A 19,667-nucleotide genomic window follows, 5' to 3' on the forward strand; every position below is an offset into this window, starting at 1 on the left:
ACTGCCACTTCTTCATAAATTAGGTATGAATATATTAGTTTTTATAAAAGCAATTTTTCTGTTTATGGAAGTTAGCTATACTCCCAACCACCAGCAGTTTAATTCCTAGATTTTATATACTTATAGCTCAATTGCTGAGCTATGTCCCTATAAAATCTGAATTTAGGGATTAAGAAGACTGGAAGACAAGGCCTAAATCTACCCTAAATTCCAACATCAAACATCCGGACAGCTAACTTGCCAGTAATTTGGAGTGACAGGTGCAAGTACAGTGGCCATGGCTCTTGCTTGGTTAGTGATCAAAAGAGCTGGTCACATACCCATTTTTGCACTGCTGGATTATATAGTTTGTAAGCATTTCAGTTCTCACATGATGGGTGCAGGCACTTCTAGCTTGCACATCCACAGAGGAAAACAGATAGACCTTAATGAACATACATTCTCCACACCCCTTTACTAGCACCACACTAAGTCATTCAACGCCGATTCAGTTCTGAAATCATTCAAACACTGTGCATAAATCTTTTAAATGGCTAAAATAGTGAAGTTCTACTATTTAGGAAACTTCCCATACCATTATGAAAAGTTACTAAAATTTTGAGATTTCGTAAAGTGGAAGTTTATCATGATATATCAAATCACGACCAGTTACTGTTTTGAGGACATTCTGTTAAAGCATCGTAAGTCTCACAGCCTTTACATCTTCTGTACTTAGTACTGGAGAAATTAATGTCACTCGCGCTTCTATAGTTAAGCATCCTTCTTCGATCTTATTCTCCATTTACTTACTTGTAAGTTATGTGACAAGAATGATGTATCCAGACAAGTTTGTTGAACCTCTGGCGCCCACTGGAGCACAACTGTAGTCCTACATGAAAACTGTGATCTGTTTCTTGTGCAGGAACACGGCGGAAATACCTGTATTTGTGGTAGTCCATTGGTTTCTGTACAAAGAGAAAAGAAGTTTCATGACCTACAAACTACTATTTATCCTGAGGCCTAAGTAAGTGTGAGGATAGACTGTTAAACTCTCACACTTAAAAGCAAGTACTGGTATTCCTTGAAAATACATAAATTTAGATGTTCATTATGGAAGAAGTTTTCACAGAAAGATAAGCGTGGAGGACAACACCCAAACTATGCAAACTCATTGTAAAGTAATGTAACACTTCCAACTCTTCACAAGTTTCTCTTGACAGACACTTTGTTAATCAGAAAATTTTGTGATGTAAATAAGTTGACCAAATCATTCAAGTTCAATTAATGAATACTCTTCTTTAGTTTTATTGAATGCCGTGGAACATGACTGCACACAGTCAAAACTGATCTTAGAAAATGACCTCTTCATCCTTCCTTTCTGTTTGTTAACGAAGTTAGGTAGTATTAGGTAGTGTTAACTACCTAATAACACCACTCATGGCAATTAAGCCTAAGGAGGAGAACCATTACTCAAATGTGAGCCAGATATTTATCTGTCTTAATAAAAAGATTACTACAGATTTGGGAAAAACAGGTAAGATAAATTACCATGCTTATTTATATTTTATTTTTGAACCATTAAAAAAAATAAATTTAATCTTCTGGTGTAATGTCAAGTCTTCAGGTGCCTTAAAATATTCAGTGTGAGGAAAAAATTATTTAAAAGCCCCCTCCTTAAATTATTTCCTCTATTCTATTTTGCTACCTACCTCTTCCTTTTTCTTCATTATTACAGCAAATACTTTGGTTTGATTGTCTATTTCCTGGGAAAGGCGATAATGGCCAAGCAAGATTGCATCCGTTCTGGAAAGTTAAGAGGAGGATAGTATCAAGGACATAAAAATACCCTCTGTCTCAAGAGAGTGATTTATAACACAAATATCAGCAATGAAAATAAGACTGACTGCATATCACAATCAAGGAAACCATTTTTTATTTCCATTTAGTAAAGTACCAGGCTCATTGATGATATGAAATGATGAAAACATTTTGGAAGGTTGCTTTTAGTTTCCCAGATAGGACAGTAAAAATAAGCTAGTCAGTTCTCCCTGGCCTACTGCTAAATATTTTCAGACTTCTGGTGAATGGCTCAAACCTGTTCTGAAGTCGCAAACAGATTTCCTATCTTTTGAAATGGTTTGTGCAAATATCACAAAGAAACCAAGCAATAATTTAGTCATATCCCACCAAAATCTTCACATTTCTTCAAAGAGCCCAGGAAGTGTGAGAAGGCAGTCAACAAAAAAATAGTATCCTTAAGAGGATTCTAAAACCACCAAGCTAATAGCATGTATTATTCCATCTACTTCCTTTGAAAGTTTAAAATCACATAACCCACAAAGGAAATCTAATTACAATATCAGGACCTTAAAATGAAAGGTACCTTTCATAAAGACCACATTTTTTTTAGTTCTCAGAAGAGAATTATAAATGTCTATAACACAATATAAATAACATTGTATTTTTACTCTTGTTTAGCTAAGCCACAATATAGAATCCCAGACAAAAGTAAATAGAAATTGCCAGGTAAAAACAAGATGAAAACTGTAACCAAATATTTTATTTCAATAACCTTGTATTTTTAGTCCGTAAGCGAGGAACTATAGATGGAGGATCTTCAGGAGTTGTTAGCATCATAACTTGACCATCTGGAAAGAATCTCAAATACCTGCAAAAATATAATTACACAATACAAACCTAGAAAATATACCCTTTTTCTGTTGTGTTGTTTTTTTTTTTTAAATCACAGGATGTCTCCCAGAAGGGTACAGAACTTAATAGGTAATAGGATTTGAAAACACATTTCTTCACACATGATGTAACAGAAAAAAAGAGACCAGAAATCAAAAGAGAGTTTTGAAGACTAAAAGATCAAGTCATGAAGAGTTGTGAAAGAGGGCAGAAATTGAGGAGTTTTGTCACCTCTAATCAATGCAAGAAGGCTATCCTGGAATCAAGACTGACCTTAGGTAAGTTTCTCTATTCCTAGCATCGACTGAGACAAATGCAACAAAATCTTAGTTACGGTATCAGTACAGAATGGATAATGCCATGGCCTTTTTCAGGTTCTGGGATCTGATCAATTTTTACAGTACTCAGACACTGTGCTGATGTTTGTGAGACTACAGAAATAGCCACAAGATTCAATGATTTCTATTAACAGTTTCCAGCCTCAGAAAGGACTGCTGAATGGAACAATAAATGCTGGGAACAGAAAGATGAAGAACAGCAGAGGAAACAAATGGCAAGGTATTTATAGTGAGCTGAGAAAACCCAGCCTCTTGATTATTTACAATTGCTTACAAATTAAATCGACAATTCTTGTACAATTACTTGTTTTACCTCTGCTGAAAACAACTATTATATCACAAATGTAAAGCAGAAGTGATTTGGGGAAAGAAATTTGTGAACGAGTATTACTGCTGTTACTGTTTAAGTTTTATCCACATGAAATGGTATAACTGAGGACGAAACGTGTTTCCAAGCTCATCTCTAATTATCATAACAAATCCTACTTCTTAAGACCTATTCTCAAAAAACATACATAACTTTATACACTGTAGTGAGTTTTACAGAACGATTAATGTTTGTCATACCAAGGGCTGGATTTAAAGAACTTAAGAGAGAAACACTTCACTCACTCATTGTACTACAGTTCTACCTGTAATATTCCACTTGGTGCCACGCTCTATAGAAACCATCAAGAGATTGTTCTCCTTGACGTATGTATTTTGTCTTGCTAATATATACACCTACAGGAAAGGAAGATATAAGCATACAAACAAAAATTAAGTACACAGAATATTTAAGGTGGAAAAACCAATAACCTAAAACTTTTGAGTTTACTTTTGTTACTTAAATACATGAAAGATTTTATTTTCATCCCTTGCACTGTTCCCTCCTCTTTACAAATACTCTATAGATTCAAAAGCCCAAACAAATTCAGATTAGGTCTAACAACAATATCATAAACATCAAACCCACCTGATTGCTTCTGTCATGGTTACACACAGTAAAAAAACCAAAACTATTTCCAAAAAGTACACCTTACCATCAAATCGCACGCGGGGCCTTTCCAAAAACATTTCCCTCCAAGAGGTATATGGAACAAGTTTATTGCAGCTCCTGCCCCATATTTTCAAACAGACTTGATGCCAGATTTCAGGATCTCTAGTGAAAATGAGAAAAAAGCAAACCCCATAACTTTTCTGCAAACCTTGTTTAGCTTTTATATATCAAAGTAACACTCCATTATTTAGTCTGGATGCAACTGAAAGAAACTGAAAAACAACAATAGCTCATAATTTAAAATCATTGACTAATTTACCTAATCCTGGAGCATTAAAAAGCACTTTTTCCCAGTGAAATTCAAGAACACAATGCCATTTTCAGCCAAGTACAGGACAACAACATTGCAGCAGCCTGGCATCTCTCTGTGTGGCCGTATGAGGATGACAACACAACAGAATTATTCTGGAGACCTTGCAACTCTGACTTTCAAACAAGGTACAGAAAGTGAGACTTTCAGCAATAGTTTTTATTACAGTGAAGTCATCTATCTAACATACCGTTTAGCGGTGTATTCAAAAGCTGATTAGCACTGTGAGGAGCATAACATGAAAATTGTCATGGGAAGAAAAAGCCCAACATAGTCCTACATGTACAATTTAGCAGCCTAAAAGCAAAAAAAAACCCAACCAACAACAACAAACCGCACCTTTCCAACACAAGCAATTTTGCCCTATGGATTTATTATCCACCTCTACATACTGTTTACATGTGCTTGAGCATAAAAAAGCCTTTTTTTCTTCCTTAGAGCAGAGAGAAGTTTCACTCTAGATAACTAATCTACAATACCTGGCGCAAATGTAAAATCCTCGACAAACAAGAGATAATTGCTCTAATGATCTGAGGTCCAAGTCACTCGAAACCACCCATCGGAAAATGTACATTAGTACTTCCATAGGCAACACTACAAAGAGAAAAGAAATCCTTGTTAGATGGTAACCTGTAAATCAATAGGTTAGCTACAATTGCAGGTTTGACCATTATTGAAGTTCTGTCTTTCCATTAAAAAAAAAAATCCTACTTTTCCACATTGCAGCCAGATACCAGGGAACAGAAGAAATTATCTTTAATTTAAAAAGTCACTATACATTAGAAAAAAGTCACATAACAAAAGACCATAATGTACTTTCAGCTCTTGATTTTTCTTAAGATGATAGTATAAAACATGGTTTTAGACTATAAATGTCCACAACTGTAATACCAAATTTTGTTATACCAAAAGTTCCACACACACATTGCATATCCACAGTGTCTGCAAAGCAGTATTTTCTTCAAACTGACCTCACATGCAACATTATCTCAAAGCACACTGCTTTTGCATGACAAGCTAAATAAGCTCAGGTCAAGTTCAGTATGGGACAGGAGGTCCTAAAAACAACCTATCCACTATGAAATTGATAGGATATCACTCTGTATTTTGTGGTACAGGTCCAGTGATTGAAAATGGTATCACATAGCATTGTTGTGTTGAAAGACTTTTTATAATGTAATATAAGATGACAGAATCCTCATCAAAGCATGACAAGAACATATGGTAATTTTCCTAGCATTAAAAGTTCAGTGAGAAAACCCTGGGAAATGAAGTCAAAATTCTTTCTAATAACTTTCTGCCTCCCTAAGTTTTCTCTGTTGTTTCAGTTGGGTACAATCTTGTTTACTAATCTTATACCATCAGGAATTACACTTAATTTATTTTCAACTACTGCTGCTTTCTGGAGCCTATGGCTTGAACTGTATCACCACACGTACCGAAGACTTGATGATTTTACTCAGTATAACTGCTTTGAGATCAAATGGAGAAAATAGCTGAGCAGCACTAGCTGTAAATACCATGGTAGAGACTGTAATTTAATAAAATTCTGATTTATTTTTAGTGAAAAAACATGCTTATAAAAACTGCATTGCTGCACTCCCACAAATCCACCAAGACTGTTTTTACGATAAAATTTGATGAAACTTAAGTTTCACATTTCGAATACTAACATGATAAAAAGTACAGACACCTCATTGGGCACCAGTTTCTGTATTCATTTAACACACATCTCATTTCATGAATCTGACTTAATTCTATGTTTTATTATTGAGAAGTCATAAATTTGCTATATTGCCTGTATTTGCAACCATTAAATTAATGTTCCAGTATAAACAGAACTTGTGCAAATTATTACTACAAGGTACAAAACAGTCTCTGGCAACTTATGAGCTCTTCAGTATGTGAACTCTTAGTGCCTTGGAGAATGGGAGATACAAGGGCTTAAAAATCTCTTACTAGTGCTAACAAGTATACATCTTCCACTCTGATAGTCACCAGTCAGCCAAAGCCTTTGATTATCTATTTTACCATCCATATTCCCAAGTTTCTAGTAAACCTGGGACTGTTAAGACACTTTGCTTCAGATACTGGGCACACCCTGTAGGAAAAATATTATAGTATTTCTGGTGAAGAATGCTATCTTGGTCCTAAGCTTTGCTTGTGTAAAAGAAAAAAAAAACCAAAACCTATTACAAAAAATTACTTGTATCCTAGGGAGGGGAAGTGAATATATTCAGTATGTCAGTTACATAGAAGTCTGATCTTGTCCTGTACTAGGGGTTAACCAGTATTCTAAGATTATGAATGTCAATAAAATGTAAAATGGAACACAAGAAATCAATTCCATTACTTCACATTGTTTCAGTTTTCCTTGAACTGCTGAGGTCTGCAACTATTGTACTACTGTGATGACCAAGAGGGATCCTTTCCAGCCTACTAACTTCTGAAGCGGACATCATGACATGAGTTTTGCTTCTGCTATAAAAGAGTCAGTAAAGATACTGTAACACAGGACTGGCAGGAAGGCAGAAAATAAAACTAGAAGAGACTAAGATCGCTGCTCAACAGAGATATCTCCTGAGATGATTTTATAGTAATATCTACAGCATCTTGACTTCACTGGCAAAAAACAGAACAGATGCTTTTCCAGGTGTACAATGCCACAGTTGTTAAAATAAAAAATAAAAAAAATCCTGTTTTCTTTATGTTTTGACTTGAACAGCTTGCTACATTTACTTTATTCTCCTTCCTTGAGTAGAACAGAGGAGAACAGGCCAAGATTTCCAAGAGCAACTGATAATTCAGGACACAAAACACACAAGCTTTAGAGGCATCTGATTTTAAGCGTTTATAGCGTATATACACTCTCTACAATTTAGCTCTCATAAGGAAGTCTCAGGGTGACTGTCATAGAACTGAAGCACTCAAAATTGTTAACCTCCAAAATCCTTACTAGCTATGTTATATAGTCTTGCTGAACCTGAAAATGTATGTGTTGTAAAAATCTGATACAGAACCAGATAAAAACAGGAAATGCAAAGACGCATATTCTACACAGAACAATTGTCTCTTATGCACATTTAAGAATTGTAATAAATATTTGCAAACCAGAACAAAAACACCCACATTTCACTTTTTCACACATTAACTGGAAGGAAAACAGGAATACATTTACTTAGCAAGTCTGTTCCTAGAAGTTGCTACCTTTAAGTATGACTCTGATTCTGAAAAATTCTACTTAGTAGTAGCAGTACATGGAAAAGCTTGTGCAATAGAGGCAAAATCATGTGTGAGGAAGAGATCTGTTTAGCTAGTTGATGATCTTTTTTCCTTTACATCTAACTATAAAAGCAAAGATACTGTGTACATTCCTTTAAAGGTGGCTTCAGAATGAAGGAGACAATTGTTTTAATAGAGTGAAACATCTCTATGAATTCTACCTCTGAACTCTTACAGTGTATCTTAACTCATACCTGAGATATGGGTCTGGCTGACATCAACCTCAGGCTGACAAAGTTTGACTGAAGATTCCTGAAGAGTTAATTGCTGCTGGAAATCTGACAGGAGATCAGCCATTTTGTCATCCTCTTTGTTATCCTCAACACTAGAAAAGAGGGAATGCCAACACTGTGATATTGGACAAAACATACCAACAGATGTCCTTACCTTGGCATCAATCCGCTGTCTTACCCTCATTCAATATAGTTGCTTCCTGTATGTTTTCAAAGCAATCTCATTTCATTTTAAGATGAAACAACTACTGCAATTTTATTAAGTCCATTTAGATTTTGCTGGAATCTACCTCACAGTAACAACTTTTTTTTCATTTAATTCCAATTCCTGTTTCCTTTTGGATTTGAGAGTTCACTGTTTTTAGTGAAGTCACTGAAGAATTGCTTGACCCCATGAAAAGATAAATCTCATCTTTTACTTTGTCTAAGATAAGCCGTATGCAGGAAATAAATTATCATTGATGGAAAGTTACATTTTGTAATCCTTGTCACAACATGAGATACTGAAAACAAGGATTGTTGTGTTTTGTTTTTTTTTTTTACTCTTGTGTTATTACTGCAGAGTGATCCTCAGTGGGTTTATTCATCAATAACGAAGGAAAACTTTCCTTTAGGAAATCTACTTTTAACCAATTCTTTAGTCAGACATAAATTTCAGGAGCAAGAACAAGATAGCAGAACGGAAACAATATGCTTGCTACTTGTCAGTAAACTTGAAGGATTACTAAGTGATGAAAGAACATTAGCATATTGAAAAAAATGCTAAATGTATGTTGTATGTCATAACATGATCCTTTAATAGGTGCATGCTTGCTCACACCATGTAACTCAACTCTCCTTGATCTCATCGCAAAACACTTTCTTTCCCCTGACTTGGTATACAAGCTAGCTAAGAGACCGTCCAGTTACTTTTTAATATTATTCAATTCTACTCTAAACAAGCTTATCAGAACGAGTTGAGAATATAAGCAAGCAACTAGTAGAACTACCAATGGGTTTTAAAGTATTATAGAGAAGACAATTATGTTTGGGCCTGTCATAACTAAGACAATAGTAAGATGTTGCACTGAACATACCTTCCTTCATTTTGATGAATATGATGGCCAGTCCCAAGTACCTATAGGCCACACTGTAAATTGTTTTTCCAAATGTAATCGTGTAATTTGCTTTTTCTCACCAAGATTGTATGAAACATCTACAACAGTAATTCAGAAAGCAAAACCACCACAACCAGAATCTCTTGAAAAAAACACACTTCTACAAATACTGCTTTTTTTAAACAACAATTAAGAGTACTGGCTGTTTTTCCCTCACTGTCCCATAGTGCTGGGGACAGTGCAGCAACATATATAAAACTGGACAAAAATTCATAAAATCATAGAATCATTTAGGTTGCAAATGACCTTTAAGATCATCAAGTCCAACCGTTAACCTAACACTGCAAAGTCCACCACTAAACCATGCCCTAAGTTCCACACCTACACATATGGTGTACATCAGGTACATCTACAAGTACCTCCAGGGATGGTGACTCAACAACTTCCCTGGGCAGCCTGTTCCAATGCTTGGTAACCCTTCTGATGAATACATTTTTCCTAATAGCCAATCTAAACTTCCCCCGGTGCAACTTAAGGCCATTTCCTCTTGTCCTGTCACTTGTTACATGGGAGAAGAGACCAACACCCACCTTGCTACAACCTCCTTTCACGTAACTGTAGCGATCGATTAAGGTCTCCCCTCAGCCTCCTCTTCTCCAGGCTAAACAACCCCAGTTCCCTCAGCTGCTCCTCATAAGACTTGTGCTCCAGCCCCCTCACCAGCTTCACTGCCCTTCTCTGGACACGCTCCAGCACCTCAACGTCCTTCTTGTAGTGAGGGGCCCAAAACTGAACAGAGTATTTGAGGCGTGGTCCCACCAGTGCCAACTACAGTGGGACAATCACTTCCCTACTCCTGCTGGCCACACTATTCCTGATACAGGCCAGGATGCTGTTGGCCTTCTTGGCCACCTGGGCATACTGCTGGCTCACATTCATCTGGCTGTTGACAAACACCCCCAGGTCCTTTTCCACTGGGCATCTTTCCAGCCACTCTTCCCCAAGGCTGTAGCATTGTATGGGGTTGTTGTGACCCAAGTGCAGGACCCAGTGCTAAGCCTTGTTGAACCTCATACAACTGACCTCAGCCCATCACTCCAGCCTGTCCAGATCCCTCTTGAGCCTTCCTGCCCTCAAGCAGATCAATACTGCCCTGAACTTTGTGTCAGAGAGGTTTAATGAAGGCAGTAGAGAAAATGATGCTAAAATAAGAAATATTTGTAAATCCTTTTATTTTCAGTTTTAAAAAATAATCCTAAGAAAACCAAGATTTTTATGTGACTGTAGTTTATCATATGGTATTTTTCCTAGTGCACAAATGCCCAGCAAAGATTTCATGCTAGCAATGCATTCAGTAATGGATGTAAATAAAGCACTTAGCTCATCTTACTCTCTTTTATAGTCAACCACTGGATTGAAGCCGTACTGCCCTGGGGCAACAAGACTGAGCTAGTAACACCATATGGATATGGCTGTACTTTCCTCTTCTATTTTCAGTTTTAAAATTCTCAATTTCTTGTAGCTACCAGCAGCATCTATGGCTGCTACCAGTAAGTAGTGAATTGGGAAGTTCTGTTTCATAAGCTTGCCTTCACTACACTATCTGAGCTATAACAGAAGTTTTGGCCCTAACCTGACTCCTGTCCTCAAACATAAGTCTTGGGCTCAAGTTAGGCCAACTTTAAGTGGCTATACATCGGGCATGTTGAGGCAAGGGGTATTTCTGATGCTTGTAATGATGAAAGACTAGGCTACTCAGACTACAATCTATAAGCTTCTAAATGTATTGCTCTACTTATTGGAAATGCTCCCATTTGGCCGTGTTAGCACAAGAACAGTAGTATATTCCCTTGCTTAATTATGATGCTTATTCCATGGTACAAAGCTTTTACCAATTGATCTTTCTGCCACCTACAATTTTGTAGATGATCCTAAATGTATAACCCATAAATCTGAAAATCAGAAATCAAAAGGAATAAAGCAACTGATGCTTTTTACTTTAAGTAACAACATAACTATTTGTAATCCTTCCACTTCAATTTAACTAGCTCCAAACAAGCCTGTTACCTTCTTTGAACTACAGTATAGAAAAGTTCTCCTTGGATTAATGCATCTGTAAACTTTCTACGAAGCAGTCTATTCAAATGAAAGTAAACAAGTTTTCCAAATGTTAAGAGACTTACAACTGTGTATCATAGCAGATCATTCATATGCTTTAGAAACAACACTTCAGGTTTCAGTACTCCGATGCACTTAAATAGTACAATTTTATACTCACCATCTCTTTCCAACTCCATCACCATCTGGGGACCGTGTATAGGTGATCTTGAACTCTATGTCAGGTACAAGCTGCATGGCTAGACGATAAAACTTGATGGCTGAAAATACAGGTTTAATGTTTAAACATGTCTGATCCCTAAACTAGCTTATCAAAGCAGAGATTTTTTTCAGAGAGACAGTTTCAGCTAAAAGCACTAAAAAGGTGGAAAATGCCTTTGCCTAGTAAATCTTATTTAGTCTAAACTGATTAGGTTTAAATTCAATACAGAGGAGAGGCACATTAAGAACCTATTTTCAAAACTAAAAACTTCATGTACTCTTTCAGAATCAAGAGCTCTCACAGACGTATTTCAGCTTTTACAGATTTACCTTAACTATTACAAATTCAATTATGGAGTACAAAATTTTACATTAAAACATTACAAAGTTCAATTTTGTTTGTTACCCAGCACTTACAAAGCTTTCTCAACAAGCTGTAAAGATTTATATATAGAAATCTAAAAATATATAAAGATTATGTTCATACGTAACCATAAGGAACATGAACAGAAAGATGATGCAGGTACCTTAAATCCCCAGTATAGTACAGACAGTCACTCACACACAAAATTATAAGGGTGAGAAAGATCAACAAAATATGGTATAATTTTAAAACTTCAAGAACAGACAAAAAACAAGTAAATTTTACTGTCACAAAACCCTGGAAACTACAGAAAGCACAGATGCAAGCCACTCAAAGCACTGAGGGTGATGAACCTGAGTGGACGAAAGCAGCCTTTTCAAAAAGCTATTTTGCAAGCACAAGGCTATGGGGCTTGAAGGAAACTGACAGATCTGGTTTCTTATAGCACACAGAGAAAGTAGTTCTGCCTTTAACACTCCACAGATGCTACAAACACTGAGTAGAGAAACAGGCCCAGGAAAATCACCCTGTGGGAATGAACTGTTATTTAAGCTGCAGATTGTCTATCTTCTGAGTTAACTCTGTGGATCCTTCTTAATTTAAGTGGATTCACTGTATGTACGTTCAGTCTGTTTTAATACCGATTAAGTATTAAGATCATACATGTATTTATATGTCTCTCTGTATTCCCACATGGTGGTAACCAAGATCAGAGGCCAACTCTCCCTCAGTTTGGACCCCTAAAAACAAAACCCAAAATAAAACATCAGTGAGTGTGGAGCTCAGAATTCGACACATTAATGAGTCTGAGAAGCCTGAGTTTGGGGCACATAAGTGTTCCTATTTTCTTGAGTCCGTGTCAGGGCTGGAGACTGACAAGTAGTATCCTTTGACTGGTGAGGATGAGGAATAGCACCAGCCAGCTAAACAGAGATCCGTCTCTACTTCAGCATTTAATCTTGCAGCAAGGCCTGTAGCGTACTTAAACATGAACAAGCTGCTGCACATAAGGTCTCACAAATGTCAGGTATCAGCAGATTTCAGAAGCAGGCTGAAATGCCACTTGGATTCTGGTGACCTGGGCCAGGTCAGCAGATAAGTGGTCTGAAAACAGATGATTCAACTTGTACTCAATAATATGTATCTGTGTCTGTCTTTAACTGTCAAATCAAATTCAACTGAGAAAGAATGGATTCATACCCATGCAATCCAGATGCCTAGAACACCTTTGAGAATGAAACTGTTAGATGCTACTACTTCTCTGCTGCTATGTTTAACATACAAGGAGTGCACTCAAGAAGATGAAGCTGTAGCTTTCATTTTATATACACAATGCTTATATAGACTGCTTTCCTCACATTTTTTTTTTTTCATTTACTTGGAAACTGTTGGTATGAAAGAACCTTCAGTCTACTGCACAATTTCCTAAATGGTAGATTACATATCAGATTTAGTTCTGACATCTTTTTTTACTGTGCATTTAATTCCACACCCAAAACACAAAATACCTTAGCCTAAAGTAATTTTGCCCCGTAAAAAACTTGTAATAAATTAGAAATTGAAACAACTTATTTTATTACCTATTGGTAACTCATACTTCTCTCAGTTCGTCTGAGATCTGGAACAACAACCAGAAATCCCTTGCAAGGGAAGGAAAACTCCCACAGTGCAGAGGAAATTCTGTATTCAACAGGTGGCTCAGTTCAGGAGCTTCCAGAGTACTCTCGTCTTGCATATCTTGACGTATTTTGCACCTGCACTTAACCAAGTTGGCCAAAATCTCTAGGGGATGAACAGGATGGCACGTACATTCTGTGTTCTTTTTTTTTTTTTCCATGAAAGAAATAGAAAACTGATATCTCCACTACTGACCTACAGGACTTGAAGTTAGTACAGGCTTCTTACTCTATATATTCTGAAATCTAAATATAAGGAAGAAAACTTGGAATTTCCATTTTTACTAGTGCTGATAGCAAGAGGGCAAGCAAGCTAAGCATCTTAAATATTTATGTCAAACCTCATAAAACAAGACTACCAGATTGAAACAGTTACTTCAGGAATTCTTAAAGAAGCTGTCTCACCACACTGTGTAAATTAAAAAAAAAACCAAAACCAAAACACCACCACATTCCATGGGTTAAGTAGTTCTGTTCAAAGTGGAACAAAGAAAACTGTGAGCACAAGAAATACAGTATATTGCCCTCATGCTGCAAAAGTCATATAAAGAAGCATGCTATATGAAGAAGCAATCCTGTGCTTTATTAAATTGCTAGACTGCAAAATACTGTCATTTTGCCTGAAAGCTAGAAATTCTTTCCCTGATCTCACTATAGCTTCACCTTAACCTTAGAACCGTAATATGGTTCCTTCTATAACAGGTTTGTTTGCTTATCCATATAATCGAGCTCTCAAATTACTATTAGCCTGAAGTTTGAAGTTCACTGGCATCACGCAGTCTTTCACATAAATCAGAGAGTGTTAGATTCCTCTGCATTAAGAGTGTTCATTGTAGACTTCCATATTACCTTCATAAAGGGCCCCATTTTGTTCTTCTTCCACTGCCTTCAGGAAAAGTTCTTTTGCCTGCACAATAAATTACACAGAACACTTCTTAAATGCCCTACAAATACAAGTGCATTGTCACTTGACTTAAAATTATTTTTCATTGTACCTACTGTACCCCATGAAGGAGACGAATAGAATAATTCCGTAAATAGAGTGAGAAGACATATTCACGTGCTACAAGCCATAACTGAAATCCCAGTCAACAAACTACCCATGTTCCTGCTGTTCGCTTCTCACCTGCAATGTTTCAGAAAGCAGACTGGGAAGGTGACGCAAAGCCAAGCATAAAACCAGAAAAATCGGTGTAGGATTATGGAAAGACATTAGTATGGAGACAACAGGTTAACCACCTCTGCTGTTTCTCCAGATTTAATTTAGCATTAGCTTTTAGGATAGTTACACTGCAATACTAACACACACACAAAACAATGCCAAAATTATACATCTATTTTTTTGTACCTTTTCCTCTTTTGCTATCTCCTGTTTCCCTCTGGCATCTACGGACTTTACTGCAGGTCCTCTTGACGATGCTCTGCATGGCAGAGGTTCCAACCCACTAGAACTCATACCTGGGGCAAGCTCAAACATCCACTGAGCTCTGAACATCTGGAGCTCTGCCTAAAAAGTCCAGTTAATTCTGATTTAGTGTCACATATTCAGACAGTACATCTCCTGAGGAGAAATTATAAAGTACAAAGACAAAAAAGAATTTAAAAACTTTTCTTTACATTTCCAAGTCTTAAATGGCTTCAGTGAGTTTCGACATGGAGAGTTAGCAATTGTTTTATAGTAAATTTAAAAAAAAAAGTGCACAAGTACTTCTTCAATCTCATTCAATAAAGTTTAGTGCTTTTATCCGGACTGTTCACCTCAGAAGAAAAACTGACGTTTCAAGAAGTGGTTGTTAGTACTATGGTTATGACCATAGTATTCTTTCTAGACATGATGTTTCTCCTTGTTTATGCAGAGTTATCTTAAGCAATAAGTCAATTAGCTCCTGAATTAGAATTCAGAAAACCTAATTTTTTGTACGCAAGCATACTAAGCTTTCCGACAATCAAGGCTGCCATTTATATAATATACAAGTAAGACCTCACACTCCTTTCTCTTTTAAAAAGAAAGGACTATGCTCTGTGAAACAAGACAAGTTATAATTCTTGCCACACATTTTTTTTGGCATCTTTGAAGTTACACTTTACATGTCTCTTGAAATCATCATGACTTCTGCGGAGCAACTACACAGAAATCTAGTATTGTAAGAGAACACGCTTTTCTATTAGACTGCTTTTATCAGCTTTCTGCTCCAGAAAAAGTGTCAAATTAAACTGGAATTTGATCCATACAGAAACTGTTGTCCGATTTCTACAGTTCTTCAAAGAAATTCCAAATCTGCCACAAACTTTCTTTTCATCTACACAGATAATTGAAGACTGAATTTGACACTTGGAACACAATGCAAAATTTATCTATTTCACTTTTAGAGGGGCAGACAGATTAAGTATTTGTCAGATCAAAAAATGTGTGGTAACTAAATGAGCATAAGTAACGCAGATTAAATCACAGCAGTACTATGTTTGTTAAAAAACACTAGCATGAGAGACATACCTGAAGATTTGCTTCACCAGATCTTTCATTGTCATCGGTTCTTACCAAATCGGAGTGACAATCTTCTTCAGCTTCTGCCTAGTAGAGAGCAGTCAGATGTGATTATAGAGTCTGCAGAAGTCCCTACAGCACATTCACAAAGCACAACTGTCATGGGCACACATTTAAAAAAATGTAAGCGTACTCCCCTTTTCCCCATCCTACCCACCTACGCCTACATCAATCTTAACCGATTATAAAATTAATCCTAAAATTACTGTTATTGTTTGCACTTCCCTATTAACCCAATGAAACTGGGTTTTGCATTTCAGTCACATCAATCCAACACAGATTAGTAATGTATCACTTGAAGGCTTACAAGCATCAGTACACTGACATAGTACCTGAAAAAATACACTCAGTGTCTAAGTCAAAGCATAGAACCAAGGCTTCAGTATTAAACAATAATGTTTCAATAGCTTCAACAATAGCTTCTTACAAGAAATTAAAATTTAATCACTATCTTCTCAGTGTAAAGATAAACAGTTTTGATCTGAAACCAAGACAAATACCTACAAAAGCACAAAAAGACTAGTGCTTTGAGTAGCAATAGCTACTTTATGAAAATTATGGGACAATAAAGGCAATCTCAAAAACTACATATGAAACTAAACAAGAAATGTACTGTAAAAGAAAGTAAAAAGCTAGCATGAGAGCCTGACAGCTGGTGTTATTTACAGTACTGCTGTGAGACAGGTTAGACCTTAAATAAGGTCTTTAACTAAACTTACAGGGCTCTACACAGAAGTTAGCTAGTTTAAGAGCAAAACTTCAGAAGACGCAAATAAATTCTCATTATGACGTATACTGAGATTTATAGAATCTATACTAAATCAAAGGAAAACTGATTCTGAGCATCAGTGACAAACCACTACAATGACAACAGCAGCAAGATGCCTGTAAGGAAAAAAAAAAAAACCTCAACAAAGACTAAAACATTTGTTTGAAGTTCTTCCTGTAGCTGAAGCATCCCAGTTTTTCTACTATTCTGCGCTGAAATTTAGATCTATAGTTCTGCAAGTACATAATGCAAAGTGAGATTACAAGAAGGTAAACCTGACATTAAGATTACCACAGCCACTTACAGAAGTTTTGTTTCCCACTCCTTCCTATTGTAGATAGTACTCAAAGACTTCAAGTGACATTCTGTCAGCAGGCGTCTTCCAAGTTCTCATAAAGAAATCTCTATCTCCTGCACAATCCAAGTGCAATTCAAAAAGCATTCTTGTATTCAGAAAATTTATGTAATTTTTACAGTACCTGGAAGTTCATGATCAAACTACAGAATACTGGCAAACCTGATGAGAAGGCAACATTTAATCTCTCTGTCTTGGTGACAAGCACCTCCCTGGAGTTCAGCTGTAGTACTTGGGTTCCCCAAACGACCACAAACTTACAGGTTTGTCATCTGTGAACATGTTTTCACTGATGTCTCAGTCAATTTATCTTTTACAATTGTTAACTCTGACTGTGTTGGTTGGTTACAGTAAACACATATTGCATCTGTTTCTACACTCTGTTTTTAAGGTTGTACATTTTTAATTTGTCGGTGGAGAAAACAGGTAAGCCAGAACACTCCAAAGCACTAGCAGCGTTAAATCTGAGCAAGGAGTAAGTAACTTAGAAATTTCATGGTTTTTGATTCCAAAATTTAATTGCAGGCAGTTAATGTCCGATGAGTTACAGCAGTCCCATCACGTTCTTTTAGCATCCAGGGATTACATCTACACTGGCCAAACAGATATAGCCTAGAAATAAGCTATGAAATGGATGTCTGTAAGCACATTGTTATGGCACTGGGCTCACAAAAATAAGGCCTATCTCTGCCTGTGCAGAGTGCAAGGCTTCAGGTTTGCAGCTGAATTGTGCCCAGTCAGCTCTCTGTCTGGGCAGAATAAGCCTGGTTTTATCTGCAAAATGCAGAAACTAGTAATAGCTAAACTAAATCAACACACTATCTTCTTGTGCATAAAAGCACGCCCATTAAAACCTTCAACTCATCAAGTCTGTAAATAAACTAATTTAAGAGTTAAAATTAATTAGAAGGTTATGAAGCTGGCTGAAGTTTACCTCATGTTAAAAAACTTCTGTTTCAGTAACCTGTTCAAGAGTCCTGATTTTCCTCCTCTTGTCTCTGTTCCAACTGTTCGACTTCTCCTTCATTTCTGAGTCACAGTCAGTGATGGTTCTGGACCAACTGCTTCCAAAATGTCATTCAGTGCTCTTTAAATCTTAAACGTTCTCTCAATCCAAACAAAAAATACACCATACTATGAAGACCTAGTCCACAGCCTAAAAGCTGTCAAAAAACATCATGAAGTTGATTACAAACAGTTTTGATTTTCATCATTACTTCCACTATACTGAGTGCATATGTGATCTGAAGTCTCTCCTATCAAAGGTTTGTCATCTGGCAGCAGTGGCAGCATAAATGACCATACCTCTAAATTTACCAATAAAGCAATTCATTAACATTGCTACAGCATGGCTAACTGGACCAGAACACTCATCTGTTAACAACCTTTCAGCTATTTATTTTTGCTGCTGAAAGTGTATGGTTTTGCTAGAACAAATGAATAAATACAGGTATCGCTGAAGCAAGGATCTTCACTATCAGACAGCTCACGAGACCACACCTAAAGCAGGTTTCAACTTGTAAAAATTGGCTCCTTGCTCCTCCTCTGACAATACTTAAATTGTAGTTATCGTTTCTGAAATTCACAGAACATTGTACTGTAACTGCAACTTAGTGGATAAATCTACCCTGTTCATCTTTACGCTGTTGGCCTTCCTCCTGATACAAGTCAGCTGTCATATGGAACAGTAACTTTATACTGCTTGAAAGTGAGACATCCTTAGTGTGTACTGATCAGCTCAAATAATCTTCCATGAGAAAAATGGTAGCCAGTCAAGCCACCAAAAGGTCAATGTGTCAAAAGCAAACATCTGAATTAGACTGCAACCTGCAAAGAGAAGGCAGCCAAGTAGATTTCGTTATGATTTGTTTGCAAAGCTTTAGAAATAATTTGCCACAGCTTAGTTTTAATTGTTTTGCAATCAATAATTGCATGCTGATTTCCTCAGAGCACAACACTTACTAAACTGTCTATAATGTCAAAGTCCTTTAACAGTTCAGATCTTTGTTTCATCAAAATAAAGCCAAGATCAGAAACAGCTCAAAGTTGTCTGTCACCAGTTGAACAGGGCTATGTGTGAACTGCACAGAACTAAGGGAGAAGCAAGAACAACATAGCAAAACCGTCACCAATGGCTAACATTCTTCTTGGTTTTACAAGAAAACAAGGAAATTGCTCAACTTTTCTGTCAATGTGGTACAAGCAACACTGTGTTCAAAAATAAGAGTTTTAATCATGGTGGTAAGGTGTTTTTAAGAGCTCATGAATGATATAAATGGTTTAACTTTGCATTATCAAGTTCTCATCACGGATACTTGAATCCATATTGAGGTACAGTCAGAAAAGCAATACTGAACCAAACAGTATTTCTGATATGTTAAATCACAAACTCAAACAGCGTCTCTGGCCAACGGAGCCGTTTAAATTACCAAGTGACTTTATGCCACCTGTTTTCTGAGGGGAGAAGGGGAGAAAGAGAGGGTATTTGTTCAGGTGTTTCTACGGAAAGCTGGACCGGTCCTGAATCAGGCAGTCCCACTCATCATCCCGAAACCCCTTGCGGAAGGCGGCCGTGTCTCCTTGCCGTTACCCGGGGTGGGATCATGGCCCGCTTCCCACAGGCAGGACTCGGCGCCCGGCGGCCGCGGGCCGGGCTGCCCGGCAGCAGCA

The 19,667-nt window shown here is 37.0% G+C and overlaps 1 protein-coding gene across 2 annotated transcripts in view; it reads right to left on the reverse strand.

The window, feature by feature from the left end:
- FBXO9 (F-box protein 9) overlaps window positions 1-15,957 on the reverse strand; it is a 17,834-nt gene extending 1,877 nt beyond the window's left edge. For both annotated transcript variants that reach the window (XM_010292945.1, XM_010292946.1), the window contains exons 1-11: window positions 15,823-15,957; window positions 14,677-14,835; window positions 14,178-14,235; window positions 11,248-11,347; window positions 7,834-7,964; window positions 4,837-4,951; window positions 4,031-4,149; window positions 3,641-3,731; window positions 2,552-2,647; window positions 1,689-1,782; window positions 790-944 (exon numbers count right to left, since the gene is read on the reverse strand). In XM_010292945.1, coding sequence (XP_010291247.1) covers window positions 790-944; window positions 1,689-1,782; window positions 2,552-2,647; window positions 3,641-3,731; window positions 4,031-4,149; window positions 4,837-4,951; window positions 7,834-7,964; window positions 11,248-11,347; window positions 14,178-14,235; window positions 14,677-14,823 — 1,106 coding nt within the window. In that variant the 5' untranslated portion in view covers window positions 14,824-14,835; window positions 15,823-15,957. The remainder of the gene's footprint in view (window positions 1-789; window positions 945-1,688; window positions 1,783-2,551; window positions 2,648-3,640; window positions 3,732-4,030; window positions 4,150-4,836; window positions 4,952-7,833; window positions 7,965-11,247; window positions 11,348-14,177; window positions 14,236-14,676; window positions 14,836-15,822) is intronic.
- Between the last annotated feature and the right edge of the window lie 3,710 nt (window positions 15,958-19,667).

Source organism: Phaethon lepturus, unplaced genomic scaffold (genome assembly GCF_000687285.1).
Source record: "Phaethon lepturus isolate BGI_N335 unplaced genomic scaffold, ASM68728v1 scaffold5078, whole genome shotgun sequence".
In the NCBI taxonomy this organism is placed as follows: Eukaryota; Metazoa; Chordata; class Aves; order Phaethontiformes; family Phaethontidae; genus Phaethon; species Phaethon lepturus.